The sequence below is a fragment of the Vulpes lagopus genome, chromosome 6, assembly GCF_018345385.1.
Source record: "Vulpes lagopus strain Blue_001 chromosome 6, ASM1834538v1, whole genome shotgun sequence".
Lineage (NCBI taxonomy): Eukaryota > Metazoa > Chordata > Mammalia > Carnivora > Canidae > Vulpes > Vulpes lagopus.
Window position 1 is genome coordinate 4,635,597 of NC_054829.1, and position 20,217 is coordinate 4,655,813.

The window sequence follows — 20,217 nt, forward strand, 5'->3', positions numbered from 1 at the left end:
CCAGGTGGCATTGCAAGGATGTCTGGGACAGACTGGACACACATCAAGAGAGTGGACCAGGCCAAAAGGAGGACAAGGTGCCCTCTCCAGCCAGGGCCCTGAGGGCTCCAGGGAGAGGAAAATCTCTTTTGCAGCCAATAAATGCAAAGTAGGAGGACCTGCATATACCTCTGAGGCCTTAATAGCCAGGCTGGGGACAGCTGCCTGGCGGGGCCGGAACCTGCAAGAGACCAGGGCCAGCAGAACTGAATAAGCTCTTCAGAGGATTCTATGGAGACTGGCTGATTTGGTGTGCAGGTCAGCTGACTCATAAGGCAGGTGACATTCGGGCCCTGGTGAAGTCGACCAGGGTTCCCTGAGGCCACCTCAGCCTAATGCACCAGAGACATTTTGTTAGGAAGATTACAGACTGAAGCGGGAGCACCAAAAATAATGAATCTGTGAGCGGATTTTATTTAGGTGTTGATTCATGGTTGTCCTATAAGCCAACAGCCCGTCAGAACTATAAATTAACGAGATAAAATGTTGCTGGCCCTCCATATTTCAGGCCGGGTATTGACATTCTAGAATCCACAGATTTTTAACTGTATTGATTGAGGACACCAGGATAAATGGCCTTGGCGCCAAATTCCCATTAACGACAATGGGCACCGAGTGACTAATTCTCAAAGCGCTGCGGTGAGAACGCCCTGCATTGCCTTCTCCTGGCAGGGAGTTCTAATTAGATTGAAATGAAAAAGCCAAATCACCAAGGGCGGAAAGAGGCAGATCAAGTAAAAAGGAAAATCAGACTTGGTGATGAGAAAGGACGAGATAAGTCAAATCAGGCCGAGAGCCACAGGGGCTGCCCAAGCCCACCAGCATCTGCTAAAGAAAGCACCAGTACAACCTGGGATGGGGATGCAGAGCTGAGGTGGGAGACACATGGGGAGCCTACTCCCCTACCCCAGCAGCCACTGATGGGTTTCACTGCCCAGCAAGGGCCAGCCTCTACTCACACATGCCATGCGAGCTGCTGCTCTGAGCCAGCCTGGCCAGATAATGAAGACACTAAGACTCCCTTGACAAGTCCCATTCGCACGGCATCTCCACACTAGTCAGGGAGATGGAAACCAGCAACCCCCTCAGCAGGAGAGGCCCCACCTAAGGAGCTGGAGGGCTTCCCCAGGGGGTGAGGCCCAAACCCTGAGACCCTTTCCCCAAAGGGACAAAGAATATCCAACATGCTCACCACTATAGCCCAAGCACCAGGTCCTGTACCTAGTAGGTACTCAGTAAGTACCTACTGAATGAATGGAACTGAACTCTCAACAAATGAACCAGGTGGGGAATGCTATTCCCGGGAGAGGGGTGGAGCAGAAAAGCCCTAAGGACAGAGGCTCAACCACCCAACACACCACAGCTGGGAGGGGCACGCTGGGCCTGGGGCCAGACAAGCTTTTCTCCAGTAAACTGGGCAAGGCATGTCTCTTCCCCTCCTCCAGTCCTCCACCCTGCCTCTGGTCATACCCAATCAACTGCAGACACTGGGGAGAACTGCCCAGAGTACAAATCAAGCCATGATTCTCTCCTACTCCAAACTCAGCAATGGCCCCCTACTGCCATCTGCTGTGGCAGTCCCTAATTTATCAGGCAGGAAGACTCTTTAAACATCTAAAAATTTCGGAACCACTCCCCCACACACACACTCACACACACCCACACACGCAATGGCACTGTCTAACATCTGTTGATTGAGATCCATTGGGACAAAGGGCCACTAGGAATCCATTACTGTTATTAAATGAACCTGTATTTGATCCATCCAACCTCACCCCTCACCTGCAAGAAGCACCGGTCCTGCACTCCATGGGTGGATAGTGTGGGTACCCAGGGGTGTTCAGTGACCCTGGAGTGGGGAATAGCGCCTGGAGAACACACACCTCATAGGCCAGGAACTGCACCTTCAGACTCGCTGCCCCTGGGTCCCTGCACCCCACAATTCCAAACACACCATTGTGGTTCATGTTCCTGTAAATGTGTCCTCATTGCTCTGCCTACTGAGGAACGCACTTCCCTCCCCCTCAATCGTGCCCCCTTCACCTAAATTTTCTACCCCCCTAGTTCTTGCCTCAGAGTAGGTTCCACTTCCTCCCAGAAGACATTCTTGATCTTCTAGGCTACAAGTTCCTGTACCCGTATCTCGCCCTATCACTGTGACTTGAGATTCTCTCTGCGCTTCTGTCTGCCCCTTTCGCAAACAAGAGCTTCTAGGGCAGATCCTGGGTCTTGTTCCCTCTGTGTCTCCAATGCTGTACACAGTTTACGAGGACCACAGGCGTCATGGTGAGCCTGGCAGACCAGTGCCTGCAAACAGGAGTCTGACAGCACAGGGTGCCAGCCCTGAAGGGTGAGTGGGGTCTAAATGAGACCCCATACATAAGTGGGTGGTTGGGATATAACCTGCTGCAGTCATCACCAACTAGGTGGCACCAAAACCCTGAGCCCTGGCCCCCTCATTGACTCTGTGGAGCTCATGGTAAGACTACAAACAGTTGGGGAAACACTTTGTTGAGAAGAAAAACACCATACACACAGCACAGTGGAGAGGGCACAGGATTTGCAATCGCAGACATGGCTTAAATCCCCAGTTGCCATGCACCACTGGGAGGCTCTGAGCAAGCTACTTGCTGCTGTAAGCCTCAGGCTTCTCACCCATGAATAGGGAAAAAGAATCATGGGCAGCCTGTGGCATGGTACTGGCCATCGATGCAGCCACGAGTCTTGTCTTCATCCTCATTGCGAGCACATGAGGTTCGAGCAGCAGAGCAGTGAGGCTGCCCCTCAGCAGTCCAGAGGTGATGAGGGTATTCGAGGTAAGAAACAAACCGCACAGATCCCCCAAACTATCCATTGGTTTCTTCCCTGTACCCCCTCCGAGCTGCTGGGCAGAAGCTGTGTGGTTGGGCTGAGATCTGTCATCTCCTGCTTGCCAGACCCTAGCGCCTCCACTGTTGGGCATGGGAGGCCTCTCTGCAGGCTGAAGGGGACACCTCATGGATGGGTAGCAACTCTGGCCTCCCCTCCTGGCCTTGGCAGAGTGTCCAGCAGAAAACTGACCAGAAGAAGCCCAGGGAGGAAAAGGCAACGTGGGTACTTAGACCATACAGCCTGAGTCGGGGCAGAGATTTCAGGCCAGCTCCATACCTCTGGCTCTGTTCTCACCTGATGAGCACAAATGAGACCCCACTCAGGGGCTGCAGCTAGATTGGGTGCGTAGGAGCACTCAGTAATATAAAGTTCTTTCCACTGACTTATCTCTCCTTCTCGCCCTGCTTGTCAAGAGCCCCCTTAGGATTTACCCAGCACAAATCCATCTTACCCAAATGCCTTTTCAGTGTAGGCATTAAAGCAGAACTCGTTTGCAGACTTTCCCTATGAGCTGGAATCATTCCTTACAGCGTTTCAACGATAATGAATTGACAGGAATTCTAAACTGATTCCAACCAAAGGACATTGTGATAAAGCTAAATCTATTTTGGTACAAATTACATGTCAGAAGTTGATTAAAAAGCCACCTCTTTATCCAGCCCCACAGCTTGGGGCTGAGACAACCTTGGGGCTCTGTCCTCTGGGCAGGCTGGCAGAGGCCCACCTCGAACCCTCCGTGGAGAGTCTTGGTTCCAGGCAAATGCCTTGGAAACATAATATCCAAGTGTGAGCCTCTTCTGAGGGCTATGTCCTATTGCCCTGAAACTGTATGCAGCTTGTGGCTACCGACCACCCAGAGAAGCTTCCCAACGAGAAAGCTGACTCAGCTGCCAGCTCCGAGGGAGGGGTGCCTCAGGATAACAATGCAGTGAAACACACCTGTTTCGAGGTCTGTTAGGTGTAGGGCGAAGTCGAAGCCACCACTGAGGATGCGCCGGCCACAGGGAGACCACCGGGCAGCCCGCACGGCCTCGCTATGCAGGGAGTATGTCTGTAGGCAGCGGCCTGAGTCCACAGCGTTCCACACCTACAAGGCAAACACAGTGCCCGATGTCAAAAACAGGGACCTGACCTCCAGGGCCCAGCTTGACCCCTCTACAGGAGGAGAGGGACTCACAGTGGAACTAGATTCCTGTTATTTTACCATCAAAACAATACCTAGCTGTTAGACTTTTCCTCACAGAGGTGCAAAGACCTGGGGCTGATGAATTGAAAGGGAGCTTTTTCCCAAAACCTTTACTGGGGTTAAGGAAGCCCTCAAGAAAACAGCATGCCTGACTTCTGCCACCCAGCCTCCAAGCCCTTCCCATCCACTCTGCAGCTACTCCCCACCAAACATCCTGCTCTGCTCACACTTCCTTTAGCCCAGTGTTGCCTGCATCTCTGACATCTGTCCTCTTGGACAGGGCTTTGTGAGCCCTGGAATGAACACTACACCAGGTCAGGCTCTCTTCAGCCCAGTTTTAAGAGTAAGATCCAAAACAGAGCTTGCCACACCTGTGCATACAACCAGGCAAGGACCCATAGGGCCAGCTGTCCTTTTTTCTGGGCAGAAGGTACTATCCTTCATTCCCACCCTAGCTTTCCATGGTGATGAGGTCTGTGGCAGAAAGCCCCATGTACACTCAGTGACTTCTGAAATACGTTCTTAAGCCAAGTATAGAACCACACAATCTAAGAGCCAGGGTCACTCCACATGTGAGAGAGCCCTTCACCAGCTCTCCCAAGAACCCCGAGGAACAGCTGGTTAGCATGGAGCCTGGCAGGGCTGGCTCTGGGCTTGGGCATGCACTGATGCCCAGGAGGGCTAGTCTCCTACCTTCACTGTCACTACAGGAAGCAGGGGACGCTCCTGCCCAACACCTGAGGTGGCTCAGAGGATGGAACATGAGAAGCAAGAAGAGCCATCTGCAGCCAAAACATGGGCATCAGAGCCAAGTGTCTCCTATGTGCTTGCAGATCATGTGACTTGGCCTCCCTGGCCTCTATCTCCTCTTCCACAACGTGGGGGTAAGAAGAACCTCATCCCAAGGACTGTGGTGAGGGATAAGTGGGGCTGGTGAGCATGCTCCTTGGGGCTTGCCATGCACAGAGTTCTTAAGAGCAGTGTTCTCAGACTCTCTCTCAGTTACATCAGGAACCCAAGCTTCACATCTTCATTTCCCTAATATCCCAAAGTGTACCTACACATCCACAGACCCAATCTGGAGACAGACTTCCTTTTAAGATGGGAAAATTCATCCTGCTGCATCCTCAAAGTCCTTAAAATGCAAAGGATCAGAGTTCTGAAAGAATGTTTTCTGGGTATATGTAAATGTCTGAGCTTAAGAAAATAAGAGGTCAATAGCAGCCATCAAAGCATGCTAAGAGCTCGGATCCTTTTTTTCTTCTTAGGGGTTAACAGCTAGGGTCTCAAACTGAAAAATCAAGAAATAGCAGCATTTACATTTGAAATATGGACAGAGGGGTGCCTGGCTGGCTCAGTCCGGTAGAGATGCAACTCATCTCAGTGTGAGTTCCAGCCCCACTTGGGCGTGGAGCCTACTTAAAGAAAAAACAAAAAGTTTGAATTATGGATAGAAATAATGGAAGAAACAGCCAGAAGACTTCAAAGTGGAGTGGGAGTTTGTGGTAGAACAGAGTGCAGTTTTTTCCAAAACTATGTACAAGTAAGACTAATAGAAAAAAATAAAGTAAAATTAATGAGCTACACCTACAGGGTTAACATGGCTAAACAATAGAAAACATAATATTGATTATATAAGACAAGCTGCATATATGCAGCAAAAAGCCATCTAAATTATAAAAACACACGAAACACTACTTAATGCTCATAGCTTCTACTGAAAAAGGAAGGAAGGAAGGAAAGGAGGTAGGGAGGGAGGGAAAAGAAAAGAATAAGTGTGGGGAGAATGTGGAGAAACTGGACCCTCCGTGCACTGTTGACCTCTCCCTCTGCCTCCCCACCATTGATGCTCTCTCTCGCACCCACTCTCTCAAATAAATAAAAATTTTTAAAAATTATGCATAGTCACCAGAGGATCCAGCAAGTCCACTTGTGTGTACATACCCAAGAAACTGAAAACAGGGTCTCAAAGAGATATCTGCACACCAACGTCCATAGCAGGAGCCAAAAGGTGGGAGCAACCCCCGTTAGTCTATCAACAGATAAATGGATCAACAACACATGGTCCATCCATACAATGAACTACAATTCAGGCTTAAAAAGAAGGGAGATTCTGACACCTGCTCCAATGTGGATGGACCCTGAAGACACCGTGCTGGGTAACATAAGCCAGTCATAGAAGGGCAAAAACTGTATCATTCTATTTACATGAGATTCCTAGAAGGTCAAAATCATAGCTATCGAAAGGAGAATGGAGGCGCCAGGGACTGGGGAGGGGAGAGTAGGAAGTCAGTGTTTAATGGGGACAGAGTTTTAGTTTTATGAGACAGAGTTCCAGAGATGGATGGTGATGTTGGTTGCACAGCAATGTGAATGAATGTGCCCACTGCCACTGAACTGTGCACTTGAAAATCGTTAAAACAGTAAATCCTGTGCTTTATGCATTTCACCACAATCTTAAAAACACACATGATGCAAAAATCTATCATGTTTATTTGTGCATTTGCAGTAAGACTATAATAACATGTATGAAGATGGCGGTCACTCCAGGGAGTGGCAGGCAAGGATGGGGCTGGGCGAAGAGCACTATGAACACTACACTATATTTCCGAGAGAGAGAGGAAAAGAGAATATGACTATGCCTTGAAGCAAATATTCCCAAATGTTTCCATCTATTAAACTATTCATTTGGGGAGACACCTGAGTGGCTCGGTAGGCTAAAGCATCTGACTCTTGATTTTGGCTCAGGTCATGATCTCAGGGTTGTAAGCTCAAGCCCCATATCTGGCTCCATGCTGAGCATTAAGCCTGCTTAAGATTCTTTCTCCCTCTAATGCTGCCCCTCCCCACCAAAAAATAAATAAATAAAAATAAACTCATTTTTTCCATTCATTCAACAAATATTTCCTGACTACCTGCTATTAGCCAGGCATTGTTCAGCAGTAAATAACTAAAACAAAATCCCTTATCTTCAATGAGACAGACATTAAACAAGAAAAACAAGTAGCATCTAGACAGTATATCTAACACCCAGGGTGTTAAAGACTAAGGGCATAAGTGAGCAGGAAAGGGGACCTAAGGTCAGGAGGAGGAGTGGAAATGGTGGTGGCTTTTAAGGAAGATCTGAAAGGGTGAGGAAGGAAGTTGTACAGAAATCAGGGAAGAACCTTAACAGGCAGAAACAGGGCCCCTCTGGCTACTATGCCAGGAATAGAGTGCAGGGCAGGGGAGACACAGGGACACAGTGTGGAACTTCTGCAAGAATCCAGGGGAGAGAGAAGCACAGCTGGACCAGTTGGAGGCAGTAGAAAAGCAGCCCCTCTTGGAATGTAGAACCAACAAAATAAGGGGAAGGAGGAGAAGGTTAAGGAATGAGGAGGAAAGAAGGGGAGGAAGAAAGAGAAGAGGAGAAGAAAGCACCAAGACCCGAAGCAGCAAACTGGTGAGTCTGAATTCTTGGCCAGGGAGGCCTTCTGAATCAGCTGTGGAGACATGTTTAAGGCAATCCATCAATCTATAAATTGTCCGATAACTCTCCTCTGAAGTGAAAAATGCATACTTGGCTCTCCTGGTTGATATACACACAAGGATAGCGTCAGAATCAATGCAGACCAGTCAGCCACTTCTCAAAGCTACCCAGGGTGAAGGAGAGAAGACTCTCTGCTAATCGCTCTCCCTAATTGAATTTAATGTTCACTGTCAGGTTTTAAAGATTAATTCCCAAACACTGTGGCAGCCTGAAGTGTGTACCTTTTTCCAATTAAGTAATTAGAGATACCAATCTGCCTCCATGGAATTAAGGAGTTAAGTCTTCTGTCAAATGTTCTAAGATGACTTGATGCATTAACTAGAGAGAGACATTCTATGTGTCCAACAGAAATCAGATTCAGAAAGAACATGACAAGTAAAATGTGCATTTGCTTGGCTGTACTGTATTTACTGTGGTTCCCACATCCTGGTTACTGATACACGGCCCCATTAGGGGCTCCTCACAGTCTCTTAAGACCTATTGCTTTAGCAACATTCCCCCTCCCTACCTGTCCACCTTTTGTTTTTGATGACAAAACAAATACAACCTCCTTGTAAAATATTCAAATTACATAGATGTGCAAAAAAACAATATCCCATAGGAATCAACTGCAAGATTGTGGTTTCTCTGATTGTGGTTTTTCTTACTTACAAGTAAGTCTGCCTTGGGAAACAAACCTCAGAAACACAAAGAAAAACATAAGAATCATCCATAATTCTACCACCTGGACATAATGGCTATCAAACTTCTGGGTGAACTTTGCCTCCGATTTGGCCCCTCCCTGACATCTCCTGCCTTGCAGACCTTCCTAGTCCACCATACCTCCTGGTCTCTTTTCCACCCCTGACACTCCTGCTGCCCCACGACATCATTCCAGCGACCACTATCAGACTCATTGGCTCAGCAAGCCTGTGCAACCAGTGCCCAAATTTCACCAAGACATGTGCCTGCAAAAGCTTGGGATTCCTTTACAACGTGAGCGTCAAGGGCTAGAATTGCATTGAATCTACAGACCAATTTGGGGAGATGCCTTAACAATATTCAGTCTTCCAATGCATGAAAAGGATATGTCTCTCCTTTTATTTAGGTCTTCTTTAGTTTCTTAAGCGGTATTATGCAGATTTTTAATGAAAAAATCTTGCACATCTTTTGTCAAATTTATTCCTAATGACTTCATGTTTTGATGATATTGTAAATAGTATTTTTGATTTTTAATATCAGGTTGTTTCCAATACTTAGAAATATAATTAATTTTTGAATATTAACCTTCAATTCTGCAACTTTGCTAAACCAACTTTTCAATTCTAGAAGCTTTTTTGTAGATTCAGTAGAATTTTCTACATAGACAAATTGGGTTGTCTGCAAATAAAGATAGTTTTACTTCCTCCTTTCCAATATGGATACCTTATACTTCTTTTTCTTGTCTTATTGCACTGGCTAGAATCTACAATGCTGAAGAGACATGATGAGAGAGGATACCCTTGCCTTGTTCCTGGTCTGATGGAGGAAGCAGTCCATCTTTTATATAGTTAAGTATAATGTGAAAGCTAATGTTTTCATACATGCCCCTTATCAGTTTAAGGAAATTCTATTTCTAGTTTGCACAATGTTTTTATCAGACATGAATACTATCTACATATTGTCAAAAGTTCCTTCTGTATCTCTTCAAATGATCATTTGGTTCTTCTTTTATAGTCCATTAATATGCTGAAATATATAGATTGATTTTGAAATGTTAAGTGAATCTTGCATTGCTGAGACAGATCTTACTTGGCCATGATATTTTAAATACATGGAAATAAATAGGTATGTATACACACATACATACACATAAACACACATATAGTTGGATTAATCTACTAAAACTTTAAAAATTTTGTATCTATGTTCATGAAAGATATTGATCTATCACTTTCTTCCCTTACAATGTCTTTTTCTTTTTGGGTATAAGGTAATGATGCCTTCACAGAATAAGCTGGAAAGTGTTTCCTTCTCTATGATTTTCTGGAAAAGTTTGAATAGAATTGTGCAGTCATTTCCTAGGGCTGCCATAACAAAGCACCACACACTGAGTGGCTTAAACAACAGAAATGTATTATCTCATGATCAAGGAAACTAAAAGTCAGAAATCAAGGTGTTGGCAGGATTGGCCCTTTCTGAGGACCATCTTCCAGATCTTTATTTTGACTTGTACATGGTTGTCTTCACATTCACAAGGTGTTCTCTTTGTACGTATGTCTGTCTCCAAATCTCCCCTTATTAGGACACCAATTATACTAGATTAGGGCCCATCCTAAAGGCCTTATTTTAAGTTTATTATCTCTATAAAGACCCTATCTTCAAATAAAGACACATTTTAAGGCACTGGGGGGTTAGGACTTCAAAATATAAATTTTGAGAGAGACACAATTCAATCCATAACAAATGTTTGGATTGTTTCTATCTTAAATGTTTGGTAAGATTCACTAGTGAAGTCATTTGAGCCTGGAGTTTCCTTTGTGAGAAGGTTTTTAACTATAGATTCAACTTCTTTAATAGATATGGGGCTTTAGGAGTTACCAATTTCTTTAGGAGTGAGCTTTTCCTGTTTGGGTCTTTCAAGGGATTTATCCATGTCATCTAAGCTGTAAAATTCACTGGCACAAAGTTAATCATAACATTACCTTAGTAGCCTTTTAATATCTTTAGAATTTGTAATTAAGTCACTTCTCACATTATGTTAGTAATTTGTGTCTTTTCTATTTTATTCCTGATGAGTGGCTGACGGTTTATCAGTTTCAATGATCTCAACAAACCAGCTTTTGGTTTTACTGATTTTTCTCCAGTTTATCTGTTTTCTATTTCAATTATTTCTGCTCTTATCTTAATCTCCTTTCTTTTGCTTACACTGGGTTGAATTTGCTCTTTTTTCCCCTAGGGTCTTAAAGTGAAAGCTGAGATCACAGATTTGAAATTTTCTTTTTTTTTTTTTTAATATAGGCATTTAGTGCTATAAATTACCAGCTGAGAACTGCTCTAATACATTTCATATGTTGTACTGTCACTTGTATTTAGTTCAAAATGTTTTCTAATATATCTAACAGACTCTTCCTTGACCCAGAGATTATTTAGATTATTTGTGTTTAGTTTTTCAAATATTTGGGAATTTTTCAGATTTTTTATTTAATCCCATGATCATTAAAGAATATACTTTAGGGATCCCTGGGTGGCGCAGTGGTTTGGCGCTTGGCTTTGGCCCAGGGCGCGATCCTGGAGACCCGGGATCGAATCCCACATCAGGCTCCCCGTGCATGGAGCCTGCTTCTCCCTCTGCCTATGTCTCTGCCTCTCTCTCTCTCTCTCTGTGACTATCATAAATAAATAAAAAATTTTAAAAAAAAATTTAAAAAAAAAAGAATATACTTTAAATGCTTTCAATCATTTTACATTTACTGGGACTTCTTTTATGGCCTAGTATTTGGTCTATCTTGGTAAACATTCCATGTACACTTCAAAAGAATGTATATTCTGCTGTTGTTACATAGAGTGTTAACACAGACCAAACTGGGTGATAGTGTTATTCAAATATTCTATATATTTACTGATTTCCTGTCTACTTCATCTATTGATTATTGATAAAAGGGTGTTGAAACCTGCAACTATAATTGTGGATTTGATTATTTCTTCATTCAATTCTATCAGTTTTGCTTCATGTATCTTAAAGCTCTTACTAGGTATATAAATATTTATGCACCTAATGGTATGTCCTTTGATGAACTGACCCCTTTATCATTTTAAGATAAATCTATTCCTGCTAATATTCTTTGCTCTGAAATCTACTTTGCCTAATGTTAATATGGCTACTCTAGTTTTTTAAAATTGTTATTAGTGTGGTATATCTTTTTCTATCCTTTTACACTTAACTTTCTGCATCTTTATATATATTTTTTAAGATTTTATTAGTTTATTCATGAGAGACAGAGAGAGAGAGAGAAGCAGGCTCCATGCAAGGAGCCTGAGGTGGGACTCAATCCCAGGATCCTGGGATCACACCCTGAGCCAAAGGCAGATGCTCAACCACTGAGCCACCCAGGCATCCTTGCATCTTTAAAGTGGGTTTCTTGCAAGCCTTATATACTTGCCTTTTTATCCAACCTAACAATCTTTCTCTTTTATTTTTTTAAAGATTTGTTTGTTGGTTTGTTTGTTTGAGACACAGAGAGAGGCAGAGACAAAGGCAGAGGGAGAGGCAGGTTTCTTGCAGGGAAACCCAATGTGGGACTCGATCCCAGGACCCTGGGATCATGGCCTGAGCTGAAGGCAGGCACTCAACCACTGAGCCACCCAGGTGCCCCACAATTTTTGTCTTTTAAATAGTGTATTTAGACCAGGGTGCCTGGGTGGCTCAGTAGGTTAAGTGTCTGACTCTTGATTTTGGATCAGATCATCATCTCAGTCATGAGACCAAGCTCCAAGTCAGGCTCCAAACCCAGTGTGGAACTTGGGATTCTTTCTCTTCCTCTGCCCTAACCTCTGCTCCCATTCATACATACATACTCTCTACATACATACATATATACATACATACATACATACATACACAAACCTGGGTATTTAGACCATTTCATCTATTATTGATACAGTTTGGGTTTAAATTTGCTATTTTCTTTTGTTTTTTTAAGATATTATTTATTGGAGCATCTGGGTGTCTCAGTTGGTTAACCGTCTGCCTTCAGCTCAGGTCATGGTCCCAGGGTCTTGGGATCAAGCCCTGTGTTGAGCTCCCTGCTCAGTGGAGGGCGTACTTCTCCCTCTGCCACTCTCCCTGCTTGTGTGCACAGGCTCTCGCTCTCTCTCTCCCAAATAAATAAATAAAATATTTTTAATATTATTTATTTATTTGAGAGACAGAGTGCAAGCAAGGGAAGAGCAGAGAGAGAAGGAGAAGCAGACATTGTGCTGAGCACAGAACCCCACGTAGGGCTCCACCCCACAAACTTGAGATCATGACCTGAGCCTGGGATGCCCAACCAACTGAGCCACTCAGGCACCCCATGCTGTTTTTCATTCATCTCATTTATTCTTCGTTCCCTCTTTCCCTTTTTTGCCTTCTTTTGAATTGGATATTTTTTGTTATTTCATTTTATCTCCTATTGTTAGATTACTAACCATAAATCTTGTTTTATTACTAGTTGCTTTAAGGTTTATAGCATACATCTGTAACTTATCACAGTCTACCTTCAAGTAATATTAGTGCTTTTTTTATGAAAACCATAATAATAATACATACCATTTCCCCCATCTCAGCTTGTATGCACTATCATACATTTTACACAAATCTCATAAAACATGGTTATTGTTTTTACTTTAAACAATCATCCATCATTTAAAGTCATTTTTAAATAAGAACAAAAATTATTTACATTTACCCACACATTTACCACTTCTGCTGCTCAGCATTCCTCTGTGTAAATGTAGATCTCTATTTGGCATCATTTTCCTTCTGCCTTGAGAAATTTATTTAATATTTCCCATTGTACAAGTCTGTTGGTGGTAAATTAGTTCAGCTTATAAATGTCTAAAAAAGACACTGTGCCTTTCTTTTAAAAACATATTTTGCTGGGTATTTTAGGCTGATAGTGGTTGGTTTGTTCTTTTTTCTTTCAATACTTTAAAGTATGTTGTGCCACTGTCTTCTGGCATTATTTCCAGTAAGAAGTCTGCTGTTATCCTTATCTTCATACCTCAGTATCCAACTTGCCTTCTTACCCTCTTTGGTTGCTTTCAAAATGTTTTTCTTTGTCACTGGTCATAAATTCCATTAAGATTTTCCTTAGTGGACCTTTTTCTTCATGTTTCTTGTGCTTAGGGCTCACTAAGGTTCTTGGTTCTGTGGGTTCCTAATTTTCATCAAAAAATTTTAAATTTTTTTTCTGCTCTCTCTTCCTTTGAGGACTTCAATTTCATGTATATCAGGTGAGCCTGAAGTTGTCCCACTGCTCATTGATATCCCGTTCACTTTTTTCCCCAAGCTTTTTACTCTGTATTACATTCTAAAATGTGTCTATGTCTTTAAATTTGCTAACCTTTTATTGTTTCTGATTTGCTATTAATCTTATTAACTTGGTAACTTTTCATCTGAATTTTTTTTCCAGTTCTAGAGTTCAATTTGGATCTTCATTCTATCTTCCTTGTCTCTCCTTAACATGCTCGTGCTTTTCTCTACCTTTTGGATATATGGAGCATATTTATAATAGTTGGCTTAATATTCTTACTAATTGCATCATTTGTGCCATTTCTGGGTCTGCTTCTATTGATTGGCTTTTCTTCCAATCATAGTTTGGATTTTTCTACTTCTTTGCATTCCTTGTAATCCCTGTTTGGATGCCAGACACAGAGAGTTTTACTTTAGTGGATGTTATGTATTTTTGTATTCCTATAAATACTTTTGAGGTTTGTTCTGGGACACAGTTAAATTACTTGGAAACAGTTCACTCCTTGCCAGGATAGTTCTGAAGCTCTGATAAGAAAGACTAGAGCAGTATTTAGTCTCGGGCTATTTTACTCTGCTGCCGAGGGAACACACTAATGAATTATGAGGACTTCCCACTCTGCCTTGAGGTACTATGAACTATTCTTGGCCTTGCGAGCTCTGGGGATAGCGCACCCTGATCCTCTTGAGTGGTTCTTCTCCCGCTTCAAGAACTTCCTCACACACATGCTGATCAAGTACTCCACTCTGAAGGAGACTCCCACAGATCTCTGGAGCTTTCCCTTGGTGCAGCTCTCTAATCTCTGCTTCTTTGTCCTGAGAACTCCAGCGGCCATGATTTCCTGGACTCCCAGCTTTGTCTCCTCAGGTCAGGGAGACCACTGGGATCCATCTGGGTCTCTACTCCCTATACTGAAGCCTGGAAACTCTTACCAGGCAGTCAGCTGGGGCAGTCACAGGGCTCATTTCATTTTGTTTCCCCATCTCTTAGGGATCACTGACTACATCGCCTAGTGTTCGAGGTCAAAAAAAAAAAAAAAAACAACTGCTTTTTATATTTTGTCTGATTTTTAAAAATTGTTTAAGATTGGAGCATAAGGGCAGCCCCGGTGGCTCAGCGGTTTAGCGCCGCCTTTGGCCCAGGGTGTGATCCTGGAGACCCAGGATTGAGTCCCACGTTGGGCTCCCTGCGTGGAGCCTGCTTCTCCCTCTGCCTGTGTGTCTCTGCCTCTCTCTCTATGTGTGTCTCTCATGAATAAATAAATTAAATGTTTAAAAAAAAAAAAGATTGGAGCATAAATCTGGTCTCTATTACTCCATCTTAGCCAAAAGTGTAAGTCCCCGTAAGTTACTTAGAAATGTGTGGTTTAATTGCCAAACATTTATTATTTTTCTTATTGCTCAATATCTCATTTTTTATTACTAATTTAATTCGACTGTAAACAGAGATTATGTTCCCTGTTGTTTGAATCCTTTTAAATGTACTGAGATTTGCATATGACCTATCTTAGTAAAGCACTATTTGAATTTGAAAAGCAAATGTATCCTGTACCTGTTAAGTAGTGTTCTATAAATGTCAATTAAGTTAAGGTAGTTGATAGTGTCAGATCTTCCAACTTTATTGATCTGTCCAATTGTTCAACCATTAGAGAAGAGGGTTAAAATCTCCACATAGGGGCAACCTGGGTGGCTCAGTGGTTGAGCGTCCATCTGCCTTTGGCTCAGGGTGTGATCCCAGGGTCCTGGGATTGAGTCTCACATTGGGCTCCCTGCAGGGAGCCTGATTCTCCCTCTGCCTGTGTCTCTGCCTCTCTCTTTGTCTCTCATGAATACATAAAATCTTAAAAAAAAAATCTCCACGTATATGTATGAATCTTTTTATTCTCCCTTTAATTCTATGAAAAAAATTTCATGTATCTTTTTGAAGCTCTGTTATTCAGTGCATACACAATTGTTATGTCTTCCAGAGAAATTCTTGATTCTTGAATCACTATGAAATGTCTTATCTCTTACCTCTGGTAATGTCCTTTGTCTTGAAGTCTATTTTATTGATTAGTATTAACAATACTCTCAGTGCTCTTATGCCTACTATTTGGATGGTATCTCTTTATTCCATCTACTTACTTTTACCCTGTTTCTTTTTTACTTAAAGTACACTTCTTTTTGACAGCATATAATTTAGTCTCACTTTTGTATCCATTCTGACAATCTCTTTCAATTATAGTGTTTAATCCATTTACATTTAATATGATTGTTGATATGACCAGATTTACATCTATAATTTTGCTGTTTTCTGTTTTTACCTCTGTTTTATTCCTCTCTTCTTCCTTTACCGCCTTTTTTTTTTTTTAAGATTTTATTTATTTATTCATGAGAGACACAGAGAGAGAGAGAGAGAGAGAGAGAGAGGCAGGGACACAGGCAGAGAGTGAAGCAGGCTCCATGCAGGGAGCCTGATGTGGGACTCGATCCCAGGACTCCAGGATCATGCCCTGGGCCAAAGGGGCAGGCACAAAACCACTGAGCCACCCAGGGATCCCCTTTACCGCCTTCTTTTAAAATAACTATTTTTACAATGCCATTTTACTTACTGGCTTTTTAGCTATTCCTCAATGTTATTTTTTTAGTGGTTACTCCAGGGATTATAATATGCCTTCTTAACACTTTAAAGTCCTTTTACAGTTAGGATTGTACCAGTTTACATAAAATATAAGAAGCTTGAAACCACGTATCTTATCCAAGCCCATTCTTTATAGTTGTCAGATGTATCACATCCATGTTACAAACCCACAAGCAAAATGATCATTTTTGCTTTCAATAATCGTCATCGAAAGAGAAAAAATAGTCTTGTATATTTTCCCACATATTTACCATTTCCAGGCTCTTCACTCCTTACTGAAGATCTGAGTTCCTATCTGGTATCATATTTCCTTGTCCTAAAGAATTTCCTTTAACATTTCTGAGTGCCTGTCTGCTATCAATGAATTCTCACTTAGTTGTCATTTATCTGAAAATGTCTTTAATTCACCTTCATTCCTAGAGAATACAGAATCATGAGTTGACGTGTTTAGTCTTGTTTTTTTTTATCAGCACTTTAAAGATATTATTCCACTGCTTCTGGACTCCACAGGTTCTCATGAGAAGTCACTGATTTTCATATCACTATTCTCCTCCATATGATATTTATTTTTCTCTGGCTACTTTAAAATTCTTTCTTTATCTCTGGTTTCCATGTTTGACTATGATATGCCATGGTGTGATTCTCTTTATATTTGTCCTGTTTGAGGTTTGCAAAGTTTTTTTTTTCTTTTTGAATCTGTAAATATACATATTTCATCGAATTTGGGAAATTTTCTGGCAATATTTCTTCAAATAATTTTTTCTTTCCTCATTTTCTGTCATCTCCTTCTAGAACTCAGTTATATGTACAGTATTATAATATATATTACATAAATACCTTTCAATATTGTCCATAGGGCCCTGAATATATTTTTTTCCCTTGTTCTTTTTCTGTTTTCAGGTTGAATAATTTCTTTTTTTTTTTTTTAAGATTTTATTTATTTATTCATGACAGACACAGAGAGAAAGAGAGAAAGGCCGAGACACAGGCAGAGGGAGAAGCAGGCTCCCTGCAGGGAGCCTGAGGAGACTTGATCCCAGGACTCCAGGATTGCGCCCTGGGCCAAAGGCAGGCGCTAAACCACTGAGCCACCCAGGGATTCTCCCAGGTTGAATAATTTCTATTGTTCTATCTCCAAGTTCACTGGCTCTTTCTTCTGATATCTCCATTCTGCAATGGAGTCCAAATGATGGATTCTTTATTTCAGAAACTATATTTTTCATTTCTAAGATTTCCATTTGTTTTTCTTTATAGTTGCCATTTCTCTACATTGATTTCCTATCTTTATATTTATTGTAAACATATTTTCCTTTGTGTCCTTCAGCACTTTATAATAACTGCTAAAATACTTTGCTAATTTCAACATCTGAATATCTTGGAGACAAGCTCCACTAATTGCCCTTCTCTTGACTATGGGTCCCCTCTTCCTGTTTCTTCCTAGAGTAATTTGGGGGATCACCAAATTTATGTTGTATAAACTCTGGATGGCTACGGTTCTCTAAAGAACTTTTCTTTTTTTAAACAGTCAGCTAATGTGGTTCAACTCACATCTTAAACTGTGACTTTACTTAAACTCTCTCCTCCATTGTGTTCAGCAGCAGCAGCAATTTCTATTCAGTTCTCTTACTGTTAGCTGAGCTGCTTGGAGTCTCCTCCATGCAAGGGTTCAAGAGTCATCAAGAGATCTGGGCAGAGGGCAGCCCAGATGGCTCAGCAGTTTACGTCGCCTTCAGCCCAGGGCGTGATCCCAGAGACCTGCGATCGAGTCCCACGTCAGGCTCCCTGCATGGAATGGAGCCTGCTTCTCCCTCTGCCTGTCTCTGCCTCTATCTTTCTCTGTGTCTCTCATGAATAAATAAACTCTTAAAAAAAAAAAAAAAAAGATCTGGGCAGAGCCTATACATAGAAATTATGGCTCCTCTTCTCTGACTCTTTCCTGAAATCTCCCTCCTCACTTTCCAGCTGTTGTAGTTGCCCCCAAATTCTGTCCTCTGCTTCTTTAAGCCAGTAACACTGTAGGTTTTCTATCCAACTTTTAGCTGCTCTGCCTGGCACAAACTGGAGCCCACCCTCAGGCAAGAAAACATAAAAGCAGGAGACTCATCCAACGCTATTTCCTTCTTCTAAGAGCTCCCTTCCAGTGTTTGTCTGCTTTTTCATTGCTTTCCCACACCTTCAGGTAGCTTGTTGTTGCTGCTGCTGCTCAGAGTTTATGGTTGTCGGCTGTACAGTTACTTTGATAGGAAATACTCCTTCGTTACTGGAAGCCACATCTAACACCCAGTTTTAAGCATCTGTTTTGTAGTACTGAAGAGTAATACATCAGCCCACTCCTCACTTCCACCCCCATGCCTTGCCACACACATACCCCATTACCCCAATACTTTAATAACAATCTCCCAAACCCTGCTTTCTGGCAGGAATATTTAGAAGAGTGAGGAGATTGGAGTATTTGTTCTGTGGGTGAGCTGCTGTCACAGAGGTGACAAGAAGGCCAGGAGTGATCTATAAACTGATGTCATTTACTGCAGGCAGGAATGAGGAGCCAGGAATGATTTGAGGAGATGACCCCACCCACATTATTCCCCCAGCCCTGCCAGATTCAGGAAAGCTTATAGAGAGCCTGGGAAACCTGTAGGGTTCCTAGGATACACAGCATAGAAGTTTGAGCCAGTTTTGCTTGACTCTCTAAGAGGAGAGTACCTGGGCTGATAGATGTGTTACAAGATGCTCACATTTGCAGAAATAGTGAGAACCAAAATAGTCTTTTCATTTTACACCATCTTCCTAAGAGCTTCCTAAAATGTTTTCTACACCAAATGATGCAAGATCCCTTAAAGGAAAGAATGAGGAGAAACTCAATCAGAATCTGTAAGTACATGGGCATTCATTATACAGAGAATTCCAAGAAATTATTCTCTCTATTCAATAAGGTCAGTACAAAGGGAAGGAATTTTAAATGTCAGCAGAAGCTGCAAAAGGGCAAAGAAGAGTTTTCTCAGAGTAGAAAGGATTAAGAGCAAGACACATCACAAAGGTTGCCAGGAACGCATGGGGAGTTGGGGGTCATCAGGTCCACCCGCCTTGTAGAGTGGGGTGACCCCTCAGTGGCCTGCAGGGTCCCCAGCAGGTGGTGCAGCACATCCAACCAAGGTGAGTACAGGACTCCAGGAGGAGCCAGAGCCCCTTCTGAAAGCATCACAATCCCAGACATTATTCTGAGACAAAATAACACCTCACCTCCCACCTCCAGGTAACAGGCATCATGAATTCAGTAGTTACTACACATCAGTCATGCTTTTAAGCACTTTGCAAGAGTTAACCCAATCCTTACCACAACATGAGATAGATATTATTATAAATGCCATCTGACAGATGAAGAGTCTGAAGCACAGAGAAGTCATCTCCTTGAGGTCGCACTGTGAGAAGTGGAACAGGGAATCAAGCCCAGGCAGTCTGGCTCGAGAGCCTGCTGGCTTAACACCAACACTTTTCTACCTTCCACCTGCAATATACCCTGTGGCCCACCACTGCTCCTAACTTTGCTCTGTGGAGAACCCAGCACCAAACCAGACTGGCTCCTCTGCCCACTGACAGCCCCTTCGCTGTTTCCCGTTGACTCCCTTGCTGAATCACTGCCTCCTAACATGGTGCTCCAAAGTACTATGGTCCTCCTTATCCACCTGTCAGCTCCATTGTCCAAATATATCCCAAATCTATCCACTTCTCATCAGCTCTGCTGCTACTACCCTCATCTGAAACACCAACATCTCTCTCCTAACACCCCCACTAGAGCCTCAAAACTGGGGTCTCAGCCTCCACTCAGCCCCACAATCTGCTGCCACACAGCAGCCCGAGTGGCCCTCTTGAGTCAGAAGTTAGGTCACACACACACACCCCACCACAGTGCCCCATCATGCTCGGAATAAACCCCATGCCATCTTCACATGAACCACAGGAGCCTTCTGGTTGCTCCTGGCACACATCAGACCCTCTGCCTC

At 42.8% G+C, this 20,217-nt stretch overlaps 1 protein-coding gene across 4 annotated transcripts in view; it reads right to left on the reverse strand.

The window, feature by feature from the left end:
• The window catches only part of WDR25 (WD repeat domain 25), a 144,272-nt gene that overhangs the window by 59,257 nt on the left and 64,798 nt on the right, over positions 1 to 20,217 (reverse strand). For all 4 annotated transcript variants that reach the window (XM_041758170.1, XM_041758169.1, XM_041758172.1 and 1 more), the window contains exon 4: positions 3,850 to 3,997. In XM_041758170.1, the coding sequence (XP_041614104.1) occupies positions 3,850 to 3,997 (148 nt within the window). The remainder of the gene's footprint in view (positions 1 to 3,849; positions 3,998 to 20,217) is intronic.